The 21,403-nt window shown below is 50.2% G+C and overlaps 7 protein-coding genes across 7 annotated transcripts; 3 read left to right on the forward strand and 4 right to left on the reverse strand.

Annotated features, from left to right (window-relative positions):
• Window positions 1-1,092: 1,092 nt before the first annotated feature.
• Window positions 1,093-3,321, reverse strand: PV06_07040 (uncharacterized protein). Its single transcript, XM_016408225.1, has one exon. The coding sequence runs from the start codon at window positions 3,216-3,218 to the stop codon at window positions 1,203-1,205; it is 2,016 nt and encodes a 671-aa protein (XP_016261705.1). The 5' UTR covers window positions 3,219-3,321; the 3' UTR covers window positions 1,093-1,202.
• A 156-nt stretch (window positions 3,322-3,477) lies between these two features.
• PV06_07041 (eukaryotic translation initiation factor 5A-2) lies at window positions 3,478-4,646 on the forward strand. Its single transcript, XM_016408226.1, has 4 exons — window positions 3,478-3,646; window positions 3,776-4,042; window positions 4,105-4,237; window positions 4,291-4,646. The coding sequence occupies exons 1-4, from the start codon at window positions 3,629-3,631 to the stop codon at window positions 4,353-4,355; spliced, it is 483 nt and encodes a 160-aa protein (XP_016261706.1). The 5' UTR covers window positions 3,478-3,628; the 3' UTR covers window positions 4,356-4,646.
• A 166-nt stretch (window positions 4,647-4,812) lies between these two features.
• Window positions 4,813-7,083, forward strand: PV06_07042 (uncharacterized protein). The gene is made up of 4 exons (XM_016408227.1): window positions 4,813-5,136; window positions 5,191-5,300; window positions 5,371-5,642; window positions 5,702-7,083. Exons 1-4 carry the CDS (start codon window positions 4,944-4,946, stop codon window positions 6,999-7,001), a joined length of 1,875 nt encoding a protein of 624 aa, XP_016261707.1. The 5' UTR covers window positions 4,813-4,943; the 3' UTR covers window positions 7,002-7,083.
• Window positions 6,969-8,206, reverse strand: PV06_07043 (uncharacterized protein). Its single transcript, XM_016408228.1, has one exon. The coding sequence runs from the start codon at window positions 8,028-8,030 to the stop codon at window positions 7,440-7,442; it is 591 nt and encodes a 196-aa protein (XP_016261708.1). The 5' UTR covers window positions 8,031-8,206; the 3' UTR covers window positions 6,969-7,439.
• Window positions 8,207-10,019: 1,813 nt separating this feature from the next.
• On the forward strand, window positions 10,020-11,627 carry PV06_07044 (uncharacterized protein; the record flags this gene model as incomplete). Its single annotated transcript, XM_016408229.1, has 1 exon — window positions 10,020-11,627. The coding sequence occupies one exon, from the start codon at window positions 10,020-10,022 to the stop codon at window positions 11,379-11,381; it is 1,362 nt and encodes a 453-aa protein (XP_016261709.1). The 3' UTR covers window positions 11,382-11,627.
• A 304-nt stretch (window positions 11,628-11,931) lies between these two features.
• On the reverse strand, window positions 11,932-14,521 carry PV06_07045 (uncharacterized protein). Its single transcript, XM_016408230.1, has 2 exons — window positions 14,274-14,521; window positions 11,932-14,205 (listed from the first exon to the last, which is right to left on the reverse strand). The coding sequence occupies exons 1-2, from the start codon at window positions 14,442-14,444 to the stop codon at window positions 12,298-12,300; spliced, it is 2,079 nt and encodes a 692-aa protein (XP_016261710.1). The 5' UTR covers window positions 14,445-14,521; the 3' UTR covers window positions 11,932-12,297.
• A 308-nt stretch (window positions 14,522-14,829) lies between these two features.
• PV06_07046 (uncharacterized protein) lies at window positions 14,830-21,112 on the reverse strand (the record flags this gene model as incomplete). Its single annotated transcript, XM_016408231.1, has 2 exons — window positions 14,830-18,550; window positions 18,603-21,112. The coding sequence occupies 2 exons, from the start codon at window positions 21,110-21,112 to the stop codon at window positions 14,830-14,832; spliced, it is 6,231 nt and encodes a 2,076-aa protein (XP_016261711.1).
• Window positions 21,113-21,403: the final 291 nt, after the last annotated feature.

Raw genomic sequence — 21,403 nt, forward strand, 5'->3', positions numbered from 1 at the left:
CGCTATATTGGTTTTGAGTTCAATTCCCTTACTACCTACAGACAGCATCAATCAGATTCAATATGGATTCGAGTGTATTGATCGACCATTGAGCCAGTCCAAAGTCAGTCAGAGTGAGAAGTAACAACGCATGATGCTTTCCTATAGCCCCCGACGTGTATGGTTTCAAGTCTGCAGTGGCCTTTAAAGATGACGTGTATCACATATTTCGTTCTTGTTGTGGTTTCAAAACGGTCCATCATAATTGTCGTCGTTGTCGTTAACCCAGAATTTGATCTTGTGAGTAGAAGTAGTCTTTTCAGGAGATGGGCAAAGAAGAAACAACTGTTGAACGGGGTGCAACCTCTAATGGGTAATTCGATTGTCAGGGGTCCAATATGATGTACTGTCGAGTCTCGCCTCGATGACCATGAGGGTGTGTCCTCTATCTACTATTACATGGTAAAAAGGAGTGAAAATTCCCTCCGTTTAGTTGAGACATTTCTCGTCGCGGCATGCGAGGCGACCTTGGGGGAGTTGAATGCTAGGCGTCGTGGTTTGCCTCAAACATAGCGCCTTGTAAAATAGGCCCCGGGAGTGAAAAATTTGAGCGCTCTACGGAGCAGACAGGGCTGTAAACAGGAGTGGCTGACACGGAGTAAGTACTCGAGTCGAAGGAAGTACACAAAAGGAGGAGGTTGTCGGTAAGCCTTTTTCCCTTTTCCTCGTCGGTATACGGAGTAGATAGTCCCAAGTCGATGCAGGTTGCCATTTCATCCATTTCTCAGCTTATTCCGACCGCTTCTCCGGCCGTTTCATTCACTTCTCAGCTTCTTCCAACCACTTCTCAAGCCATTTGAACCGTTTCTCGGCCCCGGTTCAACCACCTCTCAAACTCTTGTGATCCCTACAGCTTACAGTCATACAAAGATACGCGGTCATGGCAAATATGGGACAAAAGCATTCATCTGGGTGTGTGTGTGTGTGTGTGACGATGATATACTATGCTACTTTGTACTATGCAAAGTTATCGACGAGATGGCTTTTGTGTGAAATACAAAACGGAACGTAGAAAATGTACTCCGTAGCGTATAACTCGGTACCAAATCAATGACTTTTGTCAAGAATGATATGATTTAACATCATCATTATCCGTACAGGCTACCTATATCAACCTAAGAGTCCTAGGTCTCTCTCCTTTGGACAAAAAAAAGGTATTCAATCTACCTCCCTTTCATATCCCTCACCAACCCACCATAGTGTTCCTTTTGTTCATCGGCCAATTTTCCCTTGGTGTCGCTGATGATGGTCAAGACAAGACTGTAATTGTTGTACAAGTACCTCGACCGTTTGTTCGTGTCGCCTGCGCCCTTGGCCAATCTCCCCATGAGCGTCTCGTACTCTGACCGTAACCGACCCAGACTGTTGGCGACGGGTTCGTCGTCCCCAGCCTCGGCGCTGAGCGTGAGAATACCATGCAAGAATTGGCCGAAGCGTTGGGTGATGGCGTGCGGAGCGAGTGACGACTTGGACGCGTCTGACCCGCCGCCACCGCCACCGACAAGCGAGAACGCTGCACTGGCGCCTCCCCGGGTGGACGGTAGAGAAACCCTTTTGAGGGACTCGAGATGGAGGTCCATAACCTTTTGGAACCGAGGCCAGAGGAGGATGTTGGTGTAGTTGATGTACGAATCGGCGACGGGGATCTTCCGTCGCTGTAATTCGAATGCGAAATGCTGATTGAGTCGCACGCACAGTAAAATCCCGAGACAGTCGTTGGTGTCTTCGACAAGTTGTTTGGTGAGGTTATGACCCATGGTGAATGTCGGTTCGAAGATCTCCGATACCCGACGCGATAGCTGCTGGAATGTGCTCGTCGAGAACAGCTCGGTGACCACCGAGTATTCGGCCGACACGTTGTCGGTGAGAGCTTGATTGAAGTTGCGAAAGGGCGTTTCAAGGTAATGCGTGGACTTGCTGTCCTCGACGAGGTACGCTGGTAATGCCGTGTCGTTCTTCGATTTGAGCACATCTTCCCGCCGGCCTAGCCCAAACGCGTCGTGTTGTGCATGACCACCCTTGCTTGAGGCACTGAGGACAGCTCGTCGTGCAGGAGCAGGTTCGGACCCGAGGAGGTCATACTGATCGAATGTGTGCAGTTGGAGGGACGTGAGTGCTTGTTGATACCGGGTGAAGTTGCTGCTATAGTACCATCTCATGGTGTTGACATATGCTTGCGCAATCTCTTCGGCCAGTGTAGGGTGTGCACGAGAGAGAAAGGCGTATAGGTCTTTATACCTCAGGAACGTTTGTTGTTGGATGACTTGGGCATTGATGTTGGGTGATCTGAGAGCTTTGATCTGACCAACTATGTAGTCTCGTATTCGTTCGATCGCTTTGGCTTTAAGGTCGTCCAATATCGGTTTGAGGTCTTGGAGAGCTTTGACCTGTTCCGACTTCTTCTCCTTGGCCGCGACGATGGCAGATCGAGCTTCTATCTCGTTGAGTGCTTTCAGGAAGGTTTCGTCAATGGGGCCCTCGGCGATGGCCCTCACGGTATAGGGTGACAGGCTGACATCTTCGACTGCAGGACCGAGAAGTCGTTCCACGTTACGACGATTGTCAAGCTTAGCATTCAACTGAATAGAACGAGCCTGGAGATTTTCGATTTCCGCAGATACTTGGCCTAATTCTGCCTTGAAGTTGGTCAAGTACGTTTCGACTGTCTTGAGCACTTCATCACATTCTGCTATAGACGCATGGAAATCTTTATATTTCTGTCTGTTTTGCTTGGCCGAGATGTCTATTGTATGATCTGTGGCTCGGATTTGTGGGAGGGTCTCTTGATCGACGAATTCTTGCAGACTCAGACCTCCAAAGTCAATTGTACTTATCCCAGAAGGGCCTGCCTTGCTGGATGGGACCGCATCCCCTTTGTCTCCCGTCTGTCCTAGTATCCCGCGCAAAACCTTCACGGGGTCGGCCACATCTGGCGGCGGCTTCTGCTCGAACCGTAATGTTGAGCCATTTGTTGGTCTTGGAGGCAGTGCCAGTGACGAAGAAGATGTGTTGGCACTCAAGTCAAGTGACGAATTGGATCTGTTTGTGGAGAGCCCGAGACCACTGCGTTGGAGAGGACCGAGGTGGGAGTTCTTGCGCGGAGAGGGAGAATACGGTCTGGAGGGAGTGATAGAGCCGCTGGGAGTGCCGGAACCTGTAGTCAGTCGATCGAGCCACATCTCGTCGTCCAAGGTCCGGGGCAAAGAGGAGTCCTACTGCGTTATCATGATGAGAGGTTGTACCACGACTTGTCAACCTGCGCGGTTCTGTTGAAGCTTGTCGTCGCGATGCAGTACTCCCGTACAGTAGGCCACCTGTTCGCGAGTCCAGTGACCGCGCCAAGCCATGTGTCCCAATGTGGCTAGCGGGGCTGGTCTTATCCGATTAGCGGGATTTTGCCCCCCGCCGTTTCTTGCCTCGATCCCACTTACAGTTGCACTTTGATATTTTCCTTGGGTTCTGGCCTGTGTACTTCATCCTCTCTCCCTTTCTCTTTCTCTCGAAATTTGTCGCCCTCCTGTTATCTTGTCCCGTATTCTCACCGCCGTATTCCTTTCTTTCATCTCGATAGCATCCTTCTATCTTCAAAATGGCCGACGACGCGCAGGTGAGTTGGCGCTCGTCATTTCCCCTCTTTGTCCAGCATTGGCGCAGTTTGTTCCTGCGCCTGAGGATGCTTCCAGGGCGGCGCCAAACCATCACCAAGAAAACATGATCTGACATTTCTTTTCCACAGCATGAACACACCTTCGAGTCTGCCGATGCCGGTGCCTCGGCCACCTACCCTATGCAATGTTCCGCCTTGAGAAAGAACGGTTTCGTTGTCATCAAGGGTCGCCCATGCAAGATCGTCGACATGTCCACCTCCAAGACTGGAAAGCACGGTCACGCAAAGGTTCACTTGGTCGCTCTCGATATCTTCACCGGCAAGAAGTTGGAAGATCTCTCTCCTTCCACCCACAACATGGAGGTTCCCAATGTCACTCGTCGTGAATACCAGTTGGTAAGAGAAGCTTCTACATCTGGCAAGGAAACAGGAGCAAGAGTGGGCTAACGCGAAAACAGCTCGATATCACTGATGATGGTTTCTTGTCCCTTATGTCCGATGATGGGTCTACCAAGGATGATGTCAAGATGCCAGAAGGTGAAGTTGGTGACAAGATCGAGAAGCTTTTCCGCACCGATGAGAAGGACACCAGTAAGCAATGCGATCATCCGTTGTGTGCGATTGTCGATACTGATTTATTCCAGATGTCATTGTCTTGACTGCCATGGGCGAGGAATGCGCCATGGATGCCAAGGAGGCTCCCAAATAAATTGGTTGAAGCCCACGACAGACTCGCGACATCTTCTCGTGTCTACGACCTACTTGTTAGGGTGCATGACGATGATTTCGCTTATGAGAACACGATAGGTGTCAGGGCAGTCTCTATTACGACCATCTAGCTGGCAACGTTATCCAGACCTTGCCGAAAGTTGGTATGGACTATAGATCTGTGACTTCGGCCTGAAAAAGCAATTTTCCATCAGTCACGAATTCAATAGCCTCCAAGCATTGCATTTCGAATTCTTGGTAGTTAGACAAATGCAAGCAATTAAACCACTTATTCCGTATTTTGTATCTGATTGTGTTATCATTGGAATTGGTCCATGTCAATCTTGGGAAATTGTGAATCCCGAGTTTTTGATTGGCGCCGGACAATAAAAATATTCACGGGCCTTCAACTTCGATCTCGTATTCTCACTGTTCAAGTATCACCACACACGGAGTCAAGTGCCTTCTCTGGATTTTCCATACTGCTCAATCACTCTCGATTAATTGCGCTCGTACTGCTTAGCCAGGGTTTTATTTCTATCGTCGCCCATCATGTACGGCCGCTTCAGCATATCATTCTCACGACAAAATGGATGACGATAATCAATGTCTGTTTTGCGGCTCGACAGAATTTTACGTCGACGAAGATGGAAGAACCTACTGCGCTCAAGGCCATGAACAAGCCAGAGGGCATGTTGTCGACGAGGATGAAGCGGATTTTGCGAACAGAGGCAGAGTCGTAAGGAAGAAAGAAGTCAAGGAAAAGCAGAAGTTTTCCAGAGGCAAGTTATGTGTTGAGCTCGGGGGAATCATATTTTTCTAACTCACTACAATAGTCCTTCGAGGAGCAAAGGCGTATCAATTGTTCCTTCAGTGCTGGCAATTCATCTTGTGGAAACAGTGTCACACTCTCGTCCACCAGAAAGGCTTGCCGGACGAATTATGGGTATGCGGTGACCAGACCTTTTTATCTTGTTCCTCTTTGAATGATTTGTGCTGATATCCCTGTGTGCTAGACGGTGGTTCGTGAACTGTGGACATTGTGGCTTTCAAAATTGGATCGCCGTCTACAAGACCCTATGCGGTCTGATACTCTCACTGAGACAGAGGGAGAAAACGATCCTGTGACAGATGATACGGACACAGAACCGGACAACTCAAGAGGAGCCACGGACGCCCAGAAGCGTAAAACAAAAGTACCGAGTCCACTGCTGATCGATACAATTGCTCTCAACTACCTTGGCATCATCATCTTGCAGAGACCAGTGAGCCTGGCTACCACGTTGAGGTAGGTTAACTCCTTCCACACTGACTCGGCCATCACGACGACATGCTGACCGTGACAAGATGGATTCAACTTGAAGAAATCACCTTCATCCGCGCCATCAGACATGTGCCACAAGATATGAAGGATCGCTTACCTTCAGAGTACCATCTTTCCCTCGATACGACTCGACTCCTTGAAGTCGATGGCCTCCAGATTGCAATTTATCGTCGAGCTGAGATGTTCAATTCGACCTTTGGGATGATTCTACCGCCTCTGAACGTCAATCTCTTTCTCTTCAGTTATGTCCGGTTGTTGGCGCTCCCGATCGAAGTGTACGGCATGGCTCGCCGTTTGAACCTCATGACGAAATACACCTTTTCATATCCTGACACGACAGTATCCGAGAAGATGCGACGCCATGTAACGTCGTACCCCGAGGCACAGCTGATTTCGCTGTTGGTCGTCGCTACGAAGCTTTTATTTCCTTTCGACAGCGCCACGGTCAAATGCTACCCTAAGCGCCCCAACGATCCCACGACACTTCGAATGAAGTGGTCGGCTTGGCTCGAATCGAAGACTCATTACGAACAGGCACTGGACGAGATGCAAGAACCTGACGGTCTCAAACCAGGGACGGAGATTAATGTCACCGATAGAGAGGTTTTTAGCATGACCGAGAAGCAACTCGACCAGTACATGGACTGGTACCAACGAACGTGGATAGACAATGCATCGTCGCAATCGAAATCGCAAGGACTGGGCCAAGAAAGTGCTTTGGATAAAGATATTCTAGATATGTTTCCTCTGCATGATGTGCCGCCGGTGGGAACCACGACGCTTGAACATGATCATCATCAGCGTGCACAATCTCATTTGGAAACTCGAATCAGAGAAGTCCAAGCCTCTCTTCAGTCGCGGAGAGCCGTCAGTTCCGAGGAGGAAACAGAGTACGGTCTGAACCTGCTCAGACCCGGCGCCCTCTATCCCCGTTATCTCTCCATCGAGGAAATAGACAGGGCGGGCGAGGAAGTTCGAGCGTTCCACGAAGAAGCTGCGCAGGTGTCGTGTCTCAATCTCAAGACTCTGATGAGAGCCGTGAACAGTACCGAGGAGAAAGTCGACCGGTGGCTAAGAGAGAAACGAAGGAGGGATATATTCGGTGAGGAAAGCCCCAACGAGGATGGCGACGATCAGAACCTGCACGAGCAAGAGAACGAATTGCCGGCCACCAGCCCCCCCAGCAAGTTGGCTGGCGAAATTGAAGGGCTGGAATTGGGACCTTCGTCCGCTCTTTATCAGGACCGAGAGGATGTGGACATGGATATCGATATGACACTACTCCCTGAGCTGGACGTCGATGCTGGACCGTCACGATATTAAAACATCGTGTAATGTGGTCTCATACCCTTTGCGAAATATAGAGCAGGTGAACACACAGCACTGATACTTCGTAGGGATACGGTCAGCTACGATATGAGATAGCATGGAAATACCTTGTAATCTGGACCGTCCCATTCAACGTCTACACATATCCTCTGGAACGCTAGCTCACCACAAATGACCTTGAATCCTCCCCGAACATTGGGTAGTGCTTCGTTCAATCCAGGGCAACTCATTTACCGAACTAGTGCGACCTTCTTCCCGTCAAGTCGGTAGGGTGGGGGATACTCATCCTCGTCGTCGTAAATCGTCCCACTCCTTTCACCAGCATCCAACATCACGACAACACTTTTGGCATTTTCAGCATTGCATTAATTTTTTATATTTTGACATTGCAATATTCGATTATTATGTTTCATCGAGGCGAAGTCAACTTTTTCACGTCTCCCGTTCAACTTTCCCCCCTTTTGCATCCCACTCGAGCCAACTGCCCGGAAACTCTCCAATCTTGCCACCGAACCCGGCCTGCCTCGCCAACTGCGCCGCCGCCTTCCCCCTCACGCCGGCCTTGCAGTAGAAAATCACTTCGTCTTCCTTGCCCGGCTTCTGAAACCCGAACCTCTCCTCGAATTCTTCGGCCGGGAGGAAATAAGCGTCCGATGCCGAGATGGGTAGGTTGTAACTCCCCGGGATCTTGCCTGTAGATTTCAACTCGGCCGGTTCACGTACGTCGATCAAGATCCGGTGAGGGTCGGGAGATTCCGTGAGGCTCTGGATGTCGGCCATGCTGTATATCTTTGAGGTAGACGAGGGGTCCTCTTTTCGTCGGGCGAGGGTGGTGGTGAAATGTCGACGTGGTTGGCGCATAGGCATGGCTGAGGTTACCCGGGATGGTGGTCTTGCGGCGGGGGACACCGGCTGGGGGTGAACATGTGTGGATGAGGACGAGATTGAAGCTACGCCGAGGGGGCAGGAGAGGTGTTTTTTGAGAGAATTTGAGAGGGTGGTAAGAGCTCGTTTGGATGACATTGTCGTTGTTATGTGAGGTTCAAGCTGCGTTTGATATGATGACTGACGATGGAGTTGTTGTTGTTGTATCTTCTGCTCCTACTGTAGACTTACAGCGCTACTATAGAGCAGTATAAACACAAAAGGAATGCTGTTATGAGTGTATTGGCAAGTGAGGTGATTTTTGTGTAGGGTTGTAGAATGGATGAATGACATGATATGAAGTGCCTCGGGCGGAACGGCAGAACTACGGGCCGGAATCTGTACCTTCTTGTTCACATACGCATTCCGTATCAATATATTCCAGCCTTGTCAATAATTGCAACGAACCTATTGATAATGCCGTCAGGTGTGATAGAGAACGATCGCCGTATTTCTCATCCCCAATGCCTCCTAAGTTCATCGATTACCCCGTCCTGTTCATCTTGCCATTGGTGCAAAGGCCTCAGCATCTCCGGGTCCTCCTGACTACAGTACTACACCCTATGACCTTGATCAATCAATCGACGGAATATCAGGGACGGTAACAACAACTTCATTATCCGTACTTCTCCTGATGTCGCCGCGCGCGAAACAGCGATATTCACGGAGATAATAGTGGGAAATTCCCTCGTTTCGAAAAATGTAACCTTCTCCTACCTGTACCCCTGACACGACACCACCTCAACCCCGGATCTTGGCCAATTCCTCCAAAACGCAATCTTGTCAAGGACGATCAGAGGAGTGACTACGGATAGCCCTGCCACCTATGAAGATTTTTGAGACCACAAAGAACACGTAAGTAGGTACGGAGCACTGGGTACGGATTCGGTAGTGGCCTCGATGTCTTCCCTAGACCATACTTTTATTGTACAGCGACTCATCGGACCCCACAGCTTCTTGTCGATCGACAGGACGAAAACGAGTTGCACATGATCTCCACTAGCATTGTACGAGTACATCACTCTTGATCTGATCGTCTTGAGCATCAGATTCATGCCAGCCACACATACGGAGTGCATTTGCATGATCGAAGAGAGCACATGGGAAGTAAGTGTTTCTTGGCTTTGATATACTAACGATCATGCAAGACGAGACGAGGCTTTGAGATCGGTGACTTCCAGATTAGCGCTCATCGACTGGCTAGTCCGTCCCGACCTTCCACTTCCAACCCCCTTGACTCCTTGTACGTTGTATTCCACGCGTTGCATCGCAGACACTTACGGAGTCACTACTTTTGCCTGGAACATCTCAGTTGGCCATCGGTTTCGACCTCTTTTCACTTGTTCAATGTCACCCTGCAACCTCACTGTCTCTGCATTCGAAATTGCATCTTGCTTCGCCTCCATGCAAATATGCACAAAATGTACAATACGACCGGGCATGACGCTCTTTTCGATCATCTAAACGAGGCGAGTCTCAGCATATTTACGACACCTTGAACCATCCCGCTCTTTGACGACCACGGATAGTCTTGCCGCATATCTGCTCACAGGTATGTACCTGACCCGATCCGGACACTGGGACCTCTACGACGCACCTCCAGGTCCCGCCAGCGGTAGCATCAGAATATCTGATTTGACGCATTGCCCTTCTTTGGACATTGATCCGCTCACACCCGTTCGTCTCGAACTTACCTCAACCCTACCTACCACGGACTGTAGCCTGTCCTCGGAAAAGAACGCGGGTCAAGTTCTGCTCTAGCGCCCACATGAAGGCCCAAGTAATTTCAAGGCCGTGATCGAGGAAGCTTCAACACCTCTCGAAAGCAACTCGACTCGGCTGTACGGATATGTCGTTGCCGTCCAAGCAGGGTATATACCTCTCATCTTGGTAGATTTAGGTGAGGATGCATCCGAGATATATAAGAATGGCTATCCCATCGACCTGAACGAGTTCCTCAGGCAAACTCACCAAGTCACTCCTTTTGCAGCCTTTTTCTGACCCTCAGTCCTTCATTTTTTGTCTTATCTGTTGTCTGTAGTCTTGTCTCAAGTGTTGTACAATATCCTTTTGTGATATTCAAGCAATATGCATCTCACTTCCATACCCAATGTATTATGCTATTTCCTTGCCTGCGCCAACTTGTTCGCCTCAACGGCTTTTGGAGCACCGGTCGTCAAACGGCAATCCGGCCCTGTGGTGGTGTCTCCAGGCGGTGTCAACGACATCAAACTCACCCCGTTCAACACACTCAACGGTACTAATCCCAATGCCACATTCCACGGACCTCCACAGCCAGAAGCCGCCGCCGGCCTTCGTCTGGACCTGGTGAACAACTACGGCTCCGGCACGAACGTGTACATTACAGCTCTCGACACCTCAAACCGGGTCATCATCCTCACCCCGTCAGGGCAATGGTACTACCCTACATCCAGCTCGACGACCGTTCCACAGGCCATCACCGAGGACATTGCCATCCCTCTCGGCAACCAAGGGCAGACCACCAGCCTCACACTCCCGGACTATTTCATCTCCGGCCGCGTGTACTTCGCCGCTGGTAACCTCGGATTCTATACCTTGGAAACGGCCTCCGGGGGTGTCACGTTGGTCAGCCCGGACCCGCAGAACCCTACCGACCCCTCGGCGGGAATATTCTGGGGCTTTGCCGAAATGACCTACACCCAGGCCGGTGGACTGTACGCGGACATGACTTTCGTCGATTTTATAGGCATGCCCGTTGGGATGCAACTCACCACCACCGACGGCAGCGGCACGCAGACCGTGAGCGGCGTGGCCCAGGGAGCCGTGTCGACGGTCTGCAACGACTTGACGCCTCGCGCCTCACAGGACGGCCAACCTTGGGACCAACTCTGTCAGTACGCTCAGTCTGGAGGTTCGCCTCTCCGCGCCAACTCTCCCGGCAAGTACATTGCCGTTCACGGCGACGCGTTCAGTGATTACTACGCCCCCTATGTCCAGAGCGTGTGGTCGCAGTACGCCTCCGAGACGCTGACGATCCATTCACAAAACGCCGCCGTCGGGGACGTCCCGTGTTCCACGGCGTCCGGGTCGTTGGTCTGCCAGGGTGCGTCACGATCGATCCCCCAACCCAGCGCCCTCGACATCTTCGGGTGCCAGGGGGTGTTTGGGCAGCAAGACGGCGACAACGACGTGACGCTCGCCGTCGTCCCGAGGATGTGCGCGGCGTTGCAACGCACGACGCTGTTGTTGGCCGGCGGGGACGTCCAGCCCGGCCTGCCCGCCGGTGATTATTACACCACCAGCCCGACCAACCGGTACTCCCAGGCCGTCCACTCCGTGGAACTGGACGGCAAGGGTTACGCGTTTGCCTACGACGACGTGAACCCCGACGGTGCCCCGGACGCGAGTGGTGCCGTCGCGAGTGGGAACCCTGGTGTGTGGACTCTTTTTGTGGGAGGCGGGAGTTGATTTGAAAAAAAGAAGGCCCTCTCTCTCTCACTCACTTTACAATGAAGGTGGTCGGGGTTCGTCTTGTCGGGGGAAGATACGTACAACACGTCAGTGATGGCAAGAGACCCCATTTCAAGAGTGTAATGAGTCGGTTGTACGAGTAAAAACCTAACGAGTGTCTTTGATCTGGAAGATGCGAGAGACCGGGTCCTGCCGAAGGTCATTCATTTTATAGTATACAGACACTAATACAGTAGATGGTAGACAGTATCCCACTGTGATGTTACATTTTGTCTCGTCGTCATCTCGTTGTTATCACGTTCTTGTTCTTTGTCTCCGAGGTGATCCCATGTTGTTGTTGTTGGGAGTGATGTATTTTTACACAACATCTCTGTCAGCACCAGGACATACAGTACGTACTTAAGAATACCACGTATCGCGTATCATGTACTCTGTCTACTCGAGGACCAGTGGACACTCAAGGTCCCTACGAGTACGAGTACTGATACTGATGCCCTGTGGTATTTGCTTGCAGAACAGAGGGAAGAGCAAATTACTCCCGCATTCTCTCAAACGACTTTTTTTGCATTCCTTTACTTTACCAATCGACCAACTCCTATTGCACCTACACGATCCAAAGTGCCATCATCATCTGATCTCAAATTCGACTGTCGGCCAATCCCAAGGGGTATTTCTGATGCAGTAGTCTCTTTGTCATTTTCCCGAGGCAAACATTTTGGCGTCGATATGATCCAAGCACAAATAACATTTCCTCTTTCCCTTTCCCATAGTCCCATGATCCAGAAGAACTCCGTTCCCATTCCCATTGTCCCCAGTCATACTATTATGCCCGCCCTTCAATTTCTCGATCCCAGGCGTAAAGTGCGTGCTTCCATGGCGTGTGTCCCGTCGATGATCATCCGTCTCGACACAATTACAACCCTTTGAACCTCTCCCAGCCTGCGGCTCCGTTTTTGGTATTGTTTTGTGTCTTCTTCGGCGGTGAAGCACGACCTTCTTCTGCTACTTTGCCACTCACATCACGTCGGCGGCCCATGCCCGCGCCAAACTCGGACCCGAGTCCAGCATACCCACCAGCCAAGTCGTACCCTGTGGAATTGGAAATCTGTCGAGCGCCGTTCCACTGCTGACCCTGTACTGGCGCATGACCACCACCGATGTTGGCCGAAAGTTTTCCATCATCATCATCGCTGTCATAAACGTCGAAATTGGCACTATAGTCACTTTCCGTCTGCATGGTCTTGGTGCGTCCATAGAGGTCCTCGACTTCTCGGAGAGCACCTGCGTTGGTGTTTATTTTCTGGTCACTGTGGTAGCCTTGGGATGATACCGAACCGCCGGGTGATTTGAGGTCTCCGTAGAAACGAGCCTTGGAAGCACTCCCCATGAAGCTTGCTGGTCGGGGCGACATTCCATTGCCTCGATTCTGACTGCTGTTGACATCTGCGTCAGAAAGAACGCCCCGAGGAGCATGATAGTAGTCTGAAGATTGGACCTGACGCAATGGCGTCGAGTACACATTCTCATTGGCGAATTGCCCTCTGACCGGCGATGGAGGGTTCATTGCAAGTGGTTCACGACTTCGCTTTGGTTGTGGTGGAGACTGTGCTTGCAGCAGCCGATGGTTTATATTACTTTGGCTGGCATTGTCGTATTGCGTGAAAACCTGGCTGCCGTTGTGTGCCGGATACGACTGAGGTTGTTGGCTGTCACGACCAGATGGCTGGTACCGATTCTCTCGCTCATTGTTCATGGTTCCATGAGAGGCATCATGCATCGAGAGAGCAGAGACTGGAGAAACAGGCCGAACTTCGTGGTCGAGTTCATCATTGGCTTCATCACTCATGAGGCTAGGCACACCTTCATAGTCGAGATATGAAAGCCAGGAAGCTGGGCGGCCTGTTGTTGCTGTTGGTTGGGCCAGTCCTGAAGAGCGCTCCGGACGGTATTCCAGACCGGCACCGGCGACACGTGAATTGGGTGACGGGTTGACTGCAGAGCCGGGTCGTGTAGGAGAGGATGTTCTTGACCAATGCCAGGGATCCTTTTCGTTGTCGTCAATCTCCTTTCTCAACCCAACCCTGGAGTTGCGTGCAGCTTCGCTACCATACAACGTGACGCTGTCTGCCGAATCGGTACGGGTATGCACAAACGGAATCCGTTTGAAGCCTGTCCCTTGAGATACTCGTCTGGAAGCCAGTTCAGAATTTCTCATGTTCTTCTCGGTGATACCCTCGGACTTGTTCCGTTTGTGTCGCGAAGTAAAGTTTGGCTCAAGAGGATTGAGATCAGGAGGAAGCCTGGCGATCTGGCGGAACTTTACCCCCAAGTAAATGTCCAAAAACAGAGATACCGCCATGAGGCCGCCTTCAATACATGATAGCAAGAAGAGAGCATAGATGATTTTGTATGAGATGTCCGAATCCTTGAACAATGTGCTCCAGCCGTATTTATTCTCCGCGTAGTCTGCGTGTGCCAGCCACGCCGAAAAGACGAAGAATGGGATCAAGCCAGTGTCGAGCACGCCTGCAAATACCATGTAGCTTGCGGTCGAGCCAGGAGTTCTACCGGCGGCGGCTTTGAAAAGGTGATATATTCCATAGAGAGTGTGTAGGATGGCGACCGCAGGGGCAACTCGAATGATCCAGCCAATCGTGGACGCGACTTTGTTGATGGCGATGACACAGAAGAGGATTCCCAGAGCCCCCAACAGGCTACAGATTCGCATAAGCAGTAGGGTTTGACGACCCCTGGTGACTCGTCGTTCAGTATTGGGAGGCATGGGTTTGGCGTTGAGGTTCCCGTATGGAATAGCCACGAACTGCAAATGTATCAATTTGATTGTACTCATAGATGGTAGATGAAACAAATCCCGTAGTCTAGACATACAGTATCAGGATGTTTGTTGAAATCAATTAAAGGCCCATCTTGCTTTGGTTTCGCTGGCTTCGGTGCCCATGATGCTCGAGTGGCAGCTTTGGGATCGAACGCACGCTGGGTTGGCCCTCCGAATGTGTAGGTGCTCGGTCGGTCGTAAATGAACGGAGGCTCGACACCCATCTTTCAGAGTTGGAATGTTGAGGTTCGTCTCTAGAGATATCAACGAGAGACTGGAATGCTCCGCAGCTGGACTGAGGAATGAGGGTATGGTCAAAGCGAGACTTGAGGTGTCGGCAAAGTGTACAATATAGCAGACTCCACTTGTTGCCCAGCAACCCCCTCGTCACGTTATCGATAACATAAGGCTGCAAGGCTGCATCACAGCCTCGTCTCATTGTCACTACGGACGACTCGTGCTCGTCTACGAATTGTATTCTTCATGCAGTCATCTATCCAGTTCTGCAATACATCGTTACAATCAAGGGCTGTTTCTTCAATTTTAGTGAGTCCGAATGATCGAATGCATTATGCCGAAAGTCATTGCGTGAGCTTTGCGGCCCGCTTCTTACTCTAATGATGTGGTCACCTCCCAATCATCGTCCACGCCTAACAAGTCCAACGCCTCAGCCATCTCCTCCCCTGCATATTCCACCTGCAACCTGGACACAGCGATGTCCATTGATAGATCCTCCTCTCCAGCACGGCTTAGTCTGCCCAGTTCCTTGACCGCATAATCTCTGATCATAACAATCTCTTCCTGGTCAAGAAAATCAGGTTCCGCAAGGACGAAATTGATCTTCTGGACCCAGGAATGTCGGCATTTCATCCCAACGGCGGAACAAGCATAGCTGTGAGTGTAGAGCCCATACGCCTGCACATGAATTTGCAGAGCGCTCAGTCGTTCAGAGCCTGGAAAGAGGAGGTGCAGATAAGCCCATCGGTTGCAGCACCTCGCACAAAGAGATATGAGATCAGCGAGCAAGTCCACTTTCCTAGGATTCCCAGCCAGGTCGTGAGGGACGCCCTGTAATGCTTTTCCAACAGCCACAAGCATGCCCACACACACTTCAGCAAATTGTTCCATTCGAGTCTGGTCTTCAAGATCGATTCGCGTTTCCAGGCTATCGAGAACGCTGAAGGCAACAATACATAGGAGTTTGACCACAGAATGATTATGCTCGACGACTTGGGTCCAAGTAAGCTCAAGCCAGACAGGAAAGACGGCCTTCATGAAGACTAGCTGAGCATCAATATCCAAGCGAAACTGCCCATCATCATCGATGTAATTGAAGTCACCTGCGGAGAATGTCGTGCCCAGACGATCGCCTATTTCGTCCTTCTCCCTCGAGGACGCCAACTGGCAGACGCTCCCAAGAACCTGGACGGCAAGTTCATAGTTGACACGACCAGGCTGTGCCGCGCTGCGAATAAACAGGCCTTCGAGCTGGATAGCTTTGTCTTCAGCGGTTGGAGCATACGAAATGTAAGAGAAGTCGCAATTGAACTCTGGAAATGGAGACGCATTAAGCTCGAAGATAAGTCCATGCATAAAAGCAGCTAACGCTGTTCTTTCTCCGTGTGGGGTCCTTTCCCAAGTATTGTTCATGGCTCTAGAAATGGTGCGTAGTAGTCGCAGCAACTGATCCTTGGAGGACTCTGCCGCGGGGATTCGGGTCCGCCCAACAAGGTAGATTTGACGGATAACGTGTTTCAGGATGGATGGGCGTTGTTGGATGAAATCATCGAAGCTGAGAACTGAAGTTTGTATCCCGATCATTCTCTCCGGAAACAGAGCAGCCAATTCAAGCACGCGTGGAGCATGCTGCAGTAGTTTGTTTGTCACAATGTGCTCAAACTTCATCTCACCTATTGGCTTCAGAATGGAAGACAACCAGATTTCAAGGATATCAAACATATTCGTTTTCAGGTATTCCTCGTCAGCAACAACCTTACTCACGAAAAGGATGTGGCAATGGGTGCCCGGTGCGTTACTTGCAAGCCTTGGAAAGGAATAGGCTCCCCAATTGGAAAGATAGGTATCCCAATCTTCGCTACCCGATACAACCTTACAGTAGGCAATGGCGAACCATAAGTCAACCAATGAGGCCAGCAATGTGTCTTTCAGGGGTTCTGCTCGGTGAAGCTGTGCAACGAGAATTCTTCGTATCTGTTGTTGAACTTCCAGTACCGGGCTGAGGTCATTGTGGCATTTCTTGATGTAAGGTATAAGGACACGGAAGATAGCTGCGACTGTGTCGTCGTCAAGCTCCAAGGAAGGATTGCACATTTCGATCAAGTCATCCAATCGATCGCCTTGGATTAGATCGGTTGCTTGACTTTCAGTAGAGCAGAGGTCGATGGCGTCGGCATACACTCCAGCGAGCTTGCGTAGCTGTTGATTAGCGCTATCTTGATTTCGCAGATGTTTCTCGATATTGTCAAACTGGGTAGAGCTGACCGGGAGCAGCTCAATCTTTTCATGGATTTGAACGATCATGTCCTGAATCCACGATCCAAGTTGCCGTAGCTCTAATGTGTACGCTGGCTGTGAGACAATGGATTTGACAATTCTGAGCCAGCAGTCCAGAACGATACCACACACAGCAGAATGAGCTTTGCCGAACTTGACAAGTCCCCGAATTTGTGAAAGCTCAGGTTTCAGTCCTGTAGGGGAGTAGTGGTACAAGGTTACGAATAAGAGATAGCGATTGGCCATGGAGTGATAATCCACAGTATGCAATGGCTTATCATCTTCAACATCAGGACCCGTATTCGGCAAGAGACTGAATATCAGCGATAGTTTGCGCATAGCGTGTTTTGCTTCCATTCCAGTGTCATCATGATCGCTATCCGGAATGGAACCGAGGTTGAAGGCGACGAGTTTCAAGAACAGGTCATAATCTGTGTCATGGGGCTCAGGAACCAAATCCGAAACAGGGAGCTGATTGTCGAGAAATGGTGGTGCCCCAGAACGAGTGTGGCCGAAGAAGTCGAGCATATTGTTCGTCTTGTTGGAATAGTGTTTGAACATCTTCCTTAAAAGATTGTTCACATCATTAGTGTCCAAGATGCGTACTAGATAAAGACACCACTGGAAAGCCGTGATCCCAAAGCGCTGAAGCATAGCAGTGTATCTTCGATCTTTCCGTCTCTTGTGTTGCTCATCCAAGGAGAAGGGGATGAATGCATTCACTGCATTTGACAATGCTATAAGTCCTAGTGACGCCAAAGAAGAACCTCTTTGCCGATCGTATTTTTCTACCTCAGTCTTTCCAAGAATAGTGCAGAAAGATGCGAGGGACATAATGATGTAAGCAAGAGCCTCATCCGGCTGTTTGAATGAGGTATAGATCTGATGGCCTGAAAGGACTCCGTTTAATTGAGAGAGACACGCGTAGCTGCAGCCGAGCTTGTGGATTATGGCTATAGTCTCGATTTCAGAAGCCGATATCTCCACAAGAGCTGCGCTTACAGCGGGCTTATCTTCAAGATTATTGCTCACAGCTCGACAGATTTTTCTGAGGTATTCTTTTCGAAATGCCAGTACAAAGGCTTGTGTGGCCAGTTTATGAAGAGTATCGGTACATCTTTTCGTGCTGATATCCGCATCAATCATCGCGACCCTGGAAGCTTGATATGCCAGAAGCATCAAGTTGTTGAGCATATGAAGCAGCTCAAAAGAGTTCGAGGTCGAATCCACCGTCACGTATGAACTGATTGAATGCGAGACCGTCTCCAGATTCTCTGCCATATATTGGACGAAGCTCTTTAGCTGAATCTGATTGTCGAAGTAGAGGCTCTCGTTAACGTACGTGACCATAGTCTGCAATGATCGAGTAGCGCTTCGCAACATAGTGATGTACGCGTCCTGGCTGGTATCGCTGTTGATGATTGACAGAATTTCCACAAAAGCTTGACGGGTGACGTCCTGGGTAGCTTGTGACCAGGAATTACATGGAACAGCATGCTCGGATATTGGTGTCCTGATTGATGTGTGTGCGACCCTGGCTTCAAACAGGCCAGTAAGGACGGTCATTGATGTTAGTGTAGAGGAAACCAAGGTATTCTTCAGAAACTCCATCGCAGTGGAGAGCATGCCATGTTGGAGAATGGATTTTGGAGGTCTCTGAAGGTCATTGCATATTGGAGAGAGAGAATGAAGGGCGGGTACACTGAGGCTTTGAGCACTGCTAGACCTCGAGCTCAGATGATTGTCACTTTCAGCGATATTGCCATCGTAGCACAAACTATCCTGAAGGCTATGGCGTCTTGTGTCACTTAGTCTCCTGTTCTTTGTTAGTGTTCTTCGTCCAACAAGAGAGGGTTGAGATAGAATACCTGATGGGCTTTGTCTTCCGCTGATAGCGTTTCGCAGAAGGAACGTCATTGCCCAAGGTACCGCGGACTGCCGACAGGACCGTTTGCTCTTTTGCGGGTTTTGGGGCGCGAACCATGGTTGTATGTTTTCTAGAAGACGATCGAAATTTTTCGATCGAAGGCTGCAACGACCCAGGAAGGATTTTCTTCCGCTGTCCAGGTTGAGCCATAAAGAAGCCACGGATCGTAGTAGACAGGGCCTGTCGATCCATGGTGTTCGTTGATCGTGAGGGATCGAATTGATGATTTCGATTTATCCGTTGAAGAGTATCTTTGGTAGCTTGTTTTAGAGAGTCGAGTTCCGAGGTCGGCTGATTGAAGGTGATTGCAGGATCCTCCTTATTGTCACAGCGTGGTTGAGAATGAAGAGCACGGTCTGTGTTATCAAAGTCAGCACCACCCCCCATATTTTGCCGACTTTTCCATAGTTCCAACTCTCTGTTGACGTCTATAGTATCCTGAATCGTCGACAGTTGGAAGAACTTCCGAGCTGGCTCCTGTGCCAGGCGCTCAACAAATCTTGCTTTACGTCTTCCAGCAATTTTCAGAAACCGTGGCACCTCCTTCTCTTTGAAGCCAGGGGCTTCTAAAATGGTCATCTGTGGCTTTCCGTGCTTCTTCTTCACTCTTTTCGCAGAACGTGAATTTCGCTTCAATTCAAGTCTTTTCGCTGTCCAATTCACCTGTTGACGAGTATCTGCATCGGCACCACGCCTTCTGCCATCACGCGTCAATTGTGCTTTTGCCCGCGTGTCGCCTCTTCTTCGGGGCTCACTGCGGATTGATATTGTCTTTCGGGCTTTAGGAGCAAGCATAGCATCAACTGTGTTGTCTTCGACCACATCATCAGCGAGATCTATTGAAGCATCATACGTCGCCTCATTGACGCCACTTGAAGCAGGCTCATCTGAATCACTCTCGGCAAAAAGGGCCGGAAACTCGGTTCTTGACTCAATATGGCTGTTTAGTCTGTTGGGCCGCGCGGTTCTTGAGACTCGTTGCGCAACCCCCTTCTCTAGATTGGCCTTAATCGGCGACCGTCCGTGTCTTCTATCTCCCTCGTGACCGCGCTGCTGCTTATTAATGTCTAACTTCAGCCAAGAAGCCGGTAATACACCTTTGATTTTGCGGCGTATTCCTTGTATACCTTGTGGATTACCCACGGAGCTTTCAGAAGAACTACCAAGGTCTTCAACTCCGCCACTTTCAATGGATATCTCCGAATCTGAACTGAGTGGCTCAATCAATTTCTTCCTAGCGTTTCTGTCGGATGATAGCAACGGAGTCGGAAGAGGTCGCGGCGTGGTGCTGCCTGGCAATGATAAGTGGTCGAGGGAATCAAGACTGTCTTCTGAAGACAATGTTCCTCGTGATTGGGGTGGGGACGGAGGAACGAGTAAGCTCCTCCTCTTCATTGTAGCCCTAGTTCCTGCGCTACCTTCGTCTCCTGGAAGATCATAAATTTGAAAGTCGTCATTTGAAATCATCGTTGCCGAAACGCCTCGTCGCTTCGTATTCTTCGGAAACCTCGCCGTTTTGGACACGGCATGAGGAATGGTGCCACTCAAAAGGTCTGATAGCTCGGGTAAATCATCGTCTAATGGCGGATCAAAAACAGTCGGGCGAGTCCGAGTGGCACGTATAGGACTTTGAGATTCCTCATCACTAGTCGTTCGGACCTGGCTGGTGGACTGAGGATCTTGATCCAGCGCTTGGGTCTGGCAGCTTTCGCATGTTTCCGCATCCTGGGACTCCTCTTCGGGTCCATGCTGAAGTTTCAGGCCAGACTTTGGGGCCCGAACAGGTCTTAGCCCCCTTTCCTTCAAACTCTGGCGGTATCTGGCATCCTCGAGTGCGTATGGGTGTAGCTGAATCGGATTTCGAGTTCTGAGGGAGCGTCCAATCAAATGTCGGACCAAATCGTCGTGCAGAGCAGCGTCAGTCCGTCTATTATCAGGAATATTTGCAGAGCCAGGGACAGGGGGGTCAAGGCCATGCACACTCTGTGGAGAGTCAGGCGGCGATGAAAGAGGACTATCGCTGTCGTTATCATCGACTACCAGCCCATCGTTTGCACTCGACAGCACATGGTGCACGGTTCGAAGCCCCTTTTGTAGCTCGGCTTCGAGAAGAGTGGCAGTTGATTGTGAGGAGATTCCAGCGATGGTTATTGCCGGGGGGAAACTTTGAGCCCGATGGATTGGTGAGATCGAACTCTTGGCTGGATCCTGCGGTTCAGGTGGAACAACAGTCTTGCCAGTAGTGGAAATCTCATCAAGCACACTGTTTCCATCGTTGTGCTGAAGTTGCGTGGGCTTATGAGGCGGGCGAGCTGATCCGCTCGGGAGAGGAGATCCATTGTCGACGACTTCTTGGATGTTGCTGCAACGAGGGACCATCTGAACATTCTCAATGTCCTCATCCTCATCATCGGAGTCTGGTACATATCCACGTTCCCTCCAATCGATCATTGCTCTCACTGTCCATGTTATGAGGTAGTGGTATTTGGTTTTGGTGATTTGTGTAGAGTCACGATTCGAATGTCGCGTAGAAGACGCGTCTGGATTGATGCGTTAAGTGAAGCCGCTTTAGCTCGCCACCAAAGAATCTTACTATATTTGGACGAAGTGACCCGCCGCCTTTCGCGCTCAGTCGACTTCATCAACAACTGATATTGATCCTGTAATTGTAAACCAAAGAGGAAGTTTATGATTACAAAGAAGATCTGTCTAGAAGTATCAAGTTTAACTATCCATATGGCT

This window comes from Exophiala oligosperma, assembly GCF_000835515.1.
Source record: "Exophiala oligosperma strain CBS 72588 unplaced genomic scaffold supercont1.6, whole genome shotgun sequence".
Taxonomy (NCBI): domain Eukaryota; kingdom Fungi; phylum Ascomycota; class Eurotiomycetes; order Chaetothyriales; family Herpotrichiellaceae; genus Exophiala; species Exophiala oligosperma.

What these genes read in the sequence shown, in the direction of transcription:
- PV06_07043 (XM_016408228.1), bottom strand. Translation starts at nt 8,030, where the DNA reads ATGTCATCCAAACGAGCTCTTACCACCCTCTCAAATTCTCTCAAAAAA.
- PV06_07040 (XM_016408225.1), bottom strand. Translation starts at nt 3,218, where the DNA reads ATGTGGCTCGATCGACTGACTACAGGTTCCGGCACTCCCAGCGGCTCT.
- PV06_07041 (XM_016408226.1), top strand. An exon ending in CTCGTCGTGAATACCAGTTG is followed by an intron (nt 4,043 to 4,104) that starts GTAAGAGAAGCT and finishes ACGCGAAAACAG; the next exon opens with CTCGATATCACTGATGATGG. An exon ending in CACCGATGAGAAGGACACCA is followed by an intron (nt 4,238 to 4,290) that starts GTAAGCAATGCG and finishes GATTTATTCCAG; the next exon opens with ATGTCATTGTCTTGACTGCC.
- PV06_07042 (XM_016408227.1), top strand. Translation starts at nt 4,944, where the DNA reads ATGGATGACGATAATCAATGTCTGTTTTGCGGCTCGACAGAATTTTAC. An exon ending in AAAGCAGAAGTTTTCCAGAG is followed by an intron (nt 5,137 to 5,190) that starts GCAAGTTATGTG and finishes TCACTACAATAG; the next exon opens with TCCTTCGAGGAGCAAAGGCG. An exon ending in AGCCTGGCTACCACGTTGAG is followed by an intron (nt 5,643 to 5,701) that starts GTAGGTTAACTC and finishes GACCGTGACAAG; the next exon opens with ATGGATTCAACTTGAAGAAA.
- PV06_07045 (XM_016408230.1), bottom strand. Translation starts at nt 14,444, where the DNA reads ATGGGTGTCGAGCCTCCGTTCATTTACGACCGACCGAGCACCTACACA. An exon ending in TCAACAAACATCCTGATACT is followed by an intron (nt 14,206 to 14,273) that starts GTATGTCTAGAC and finishes ATACATTTGCAG; the next exon opens with TTCGTGGCTATTCCATACGG.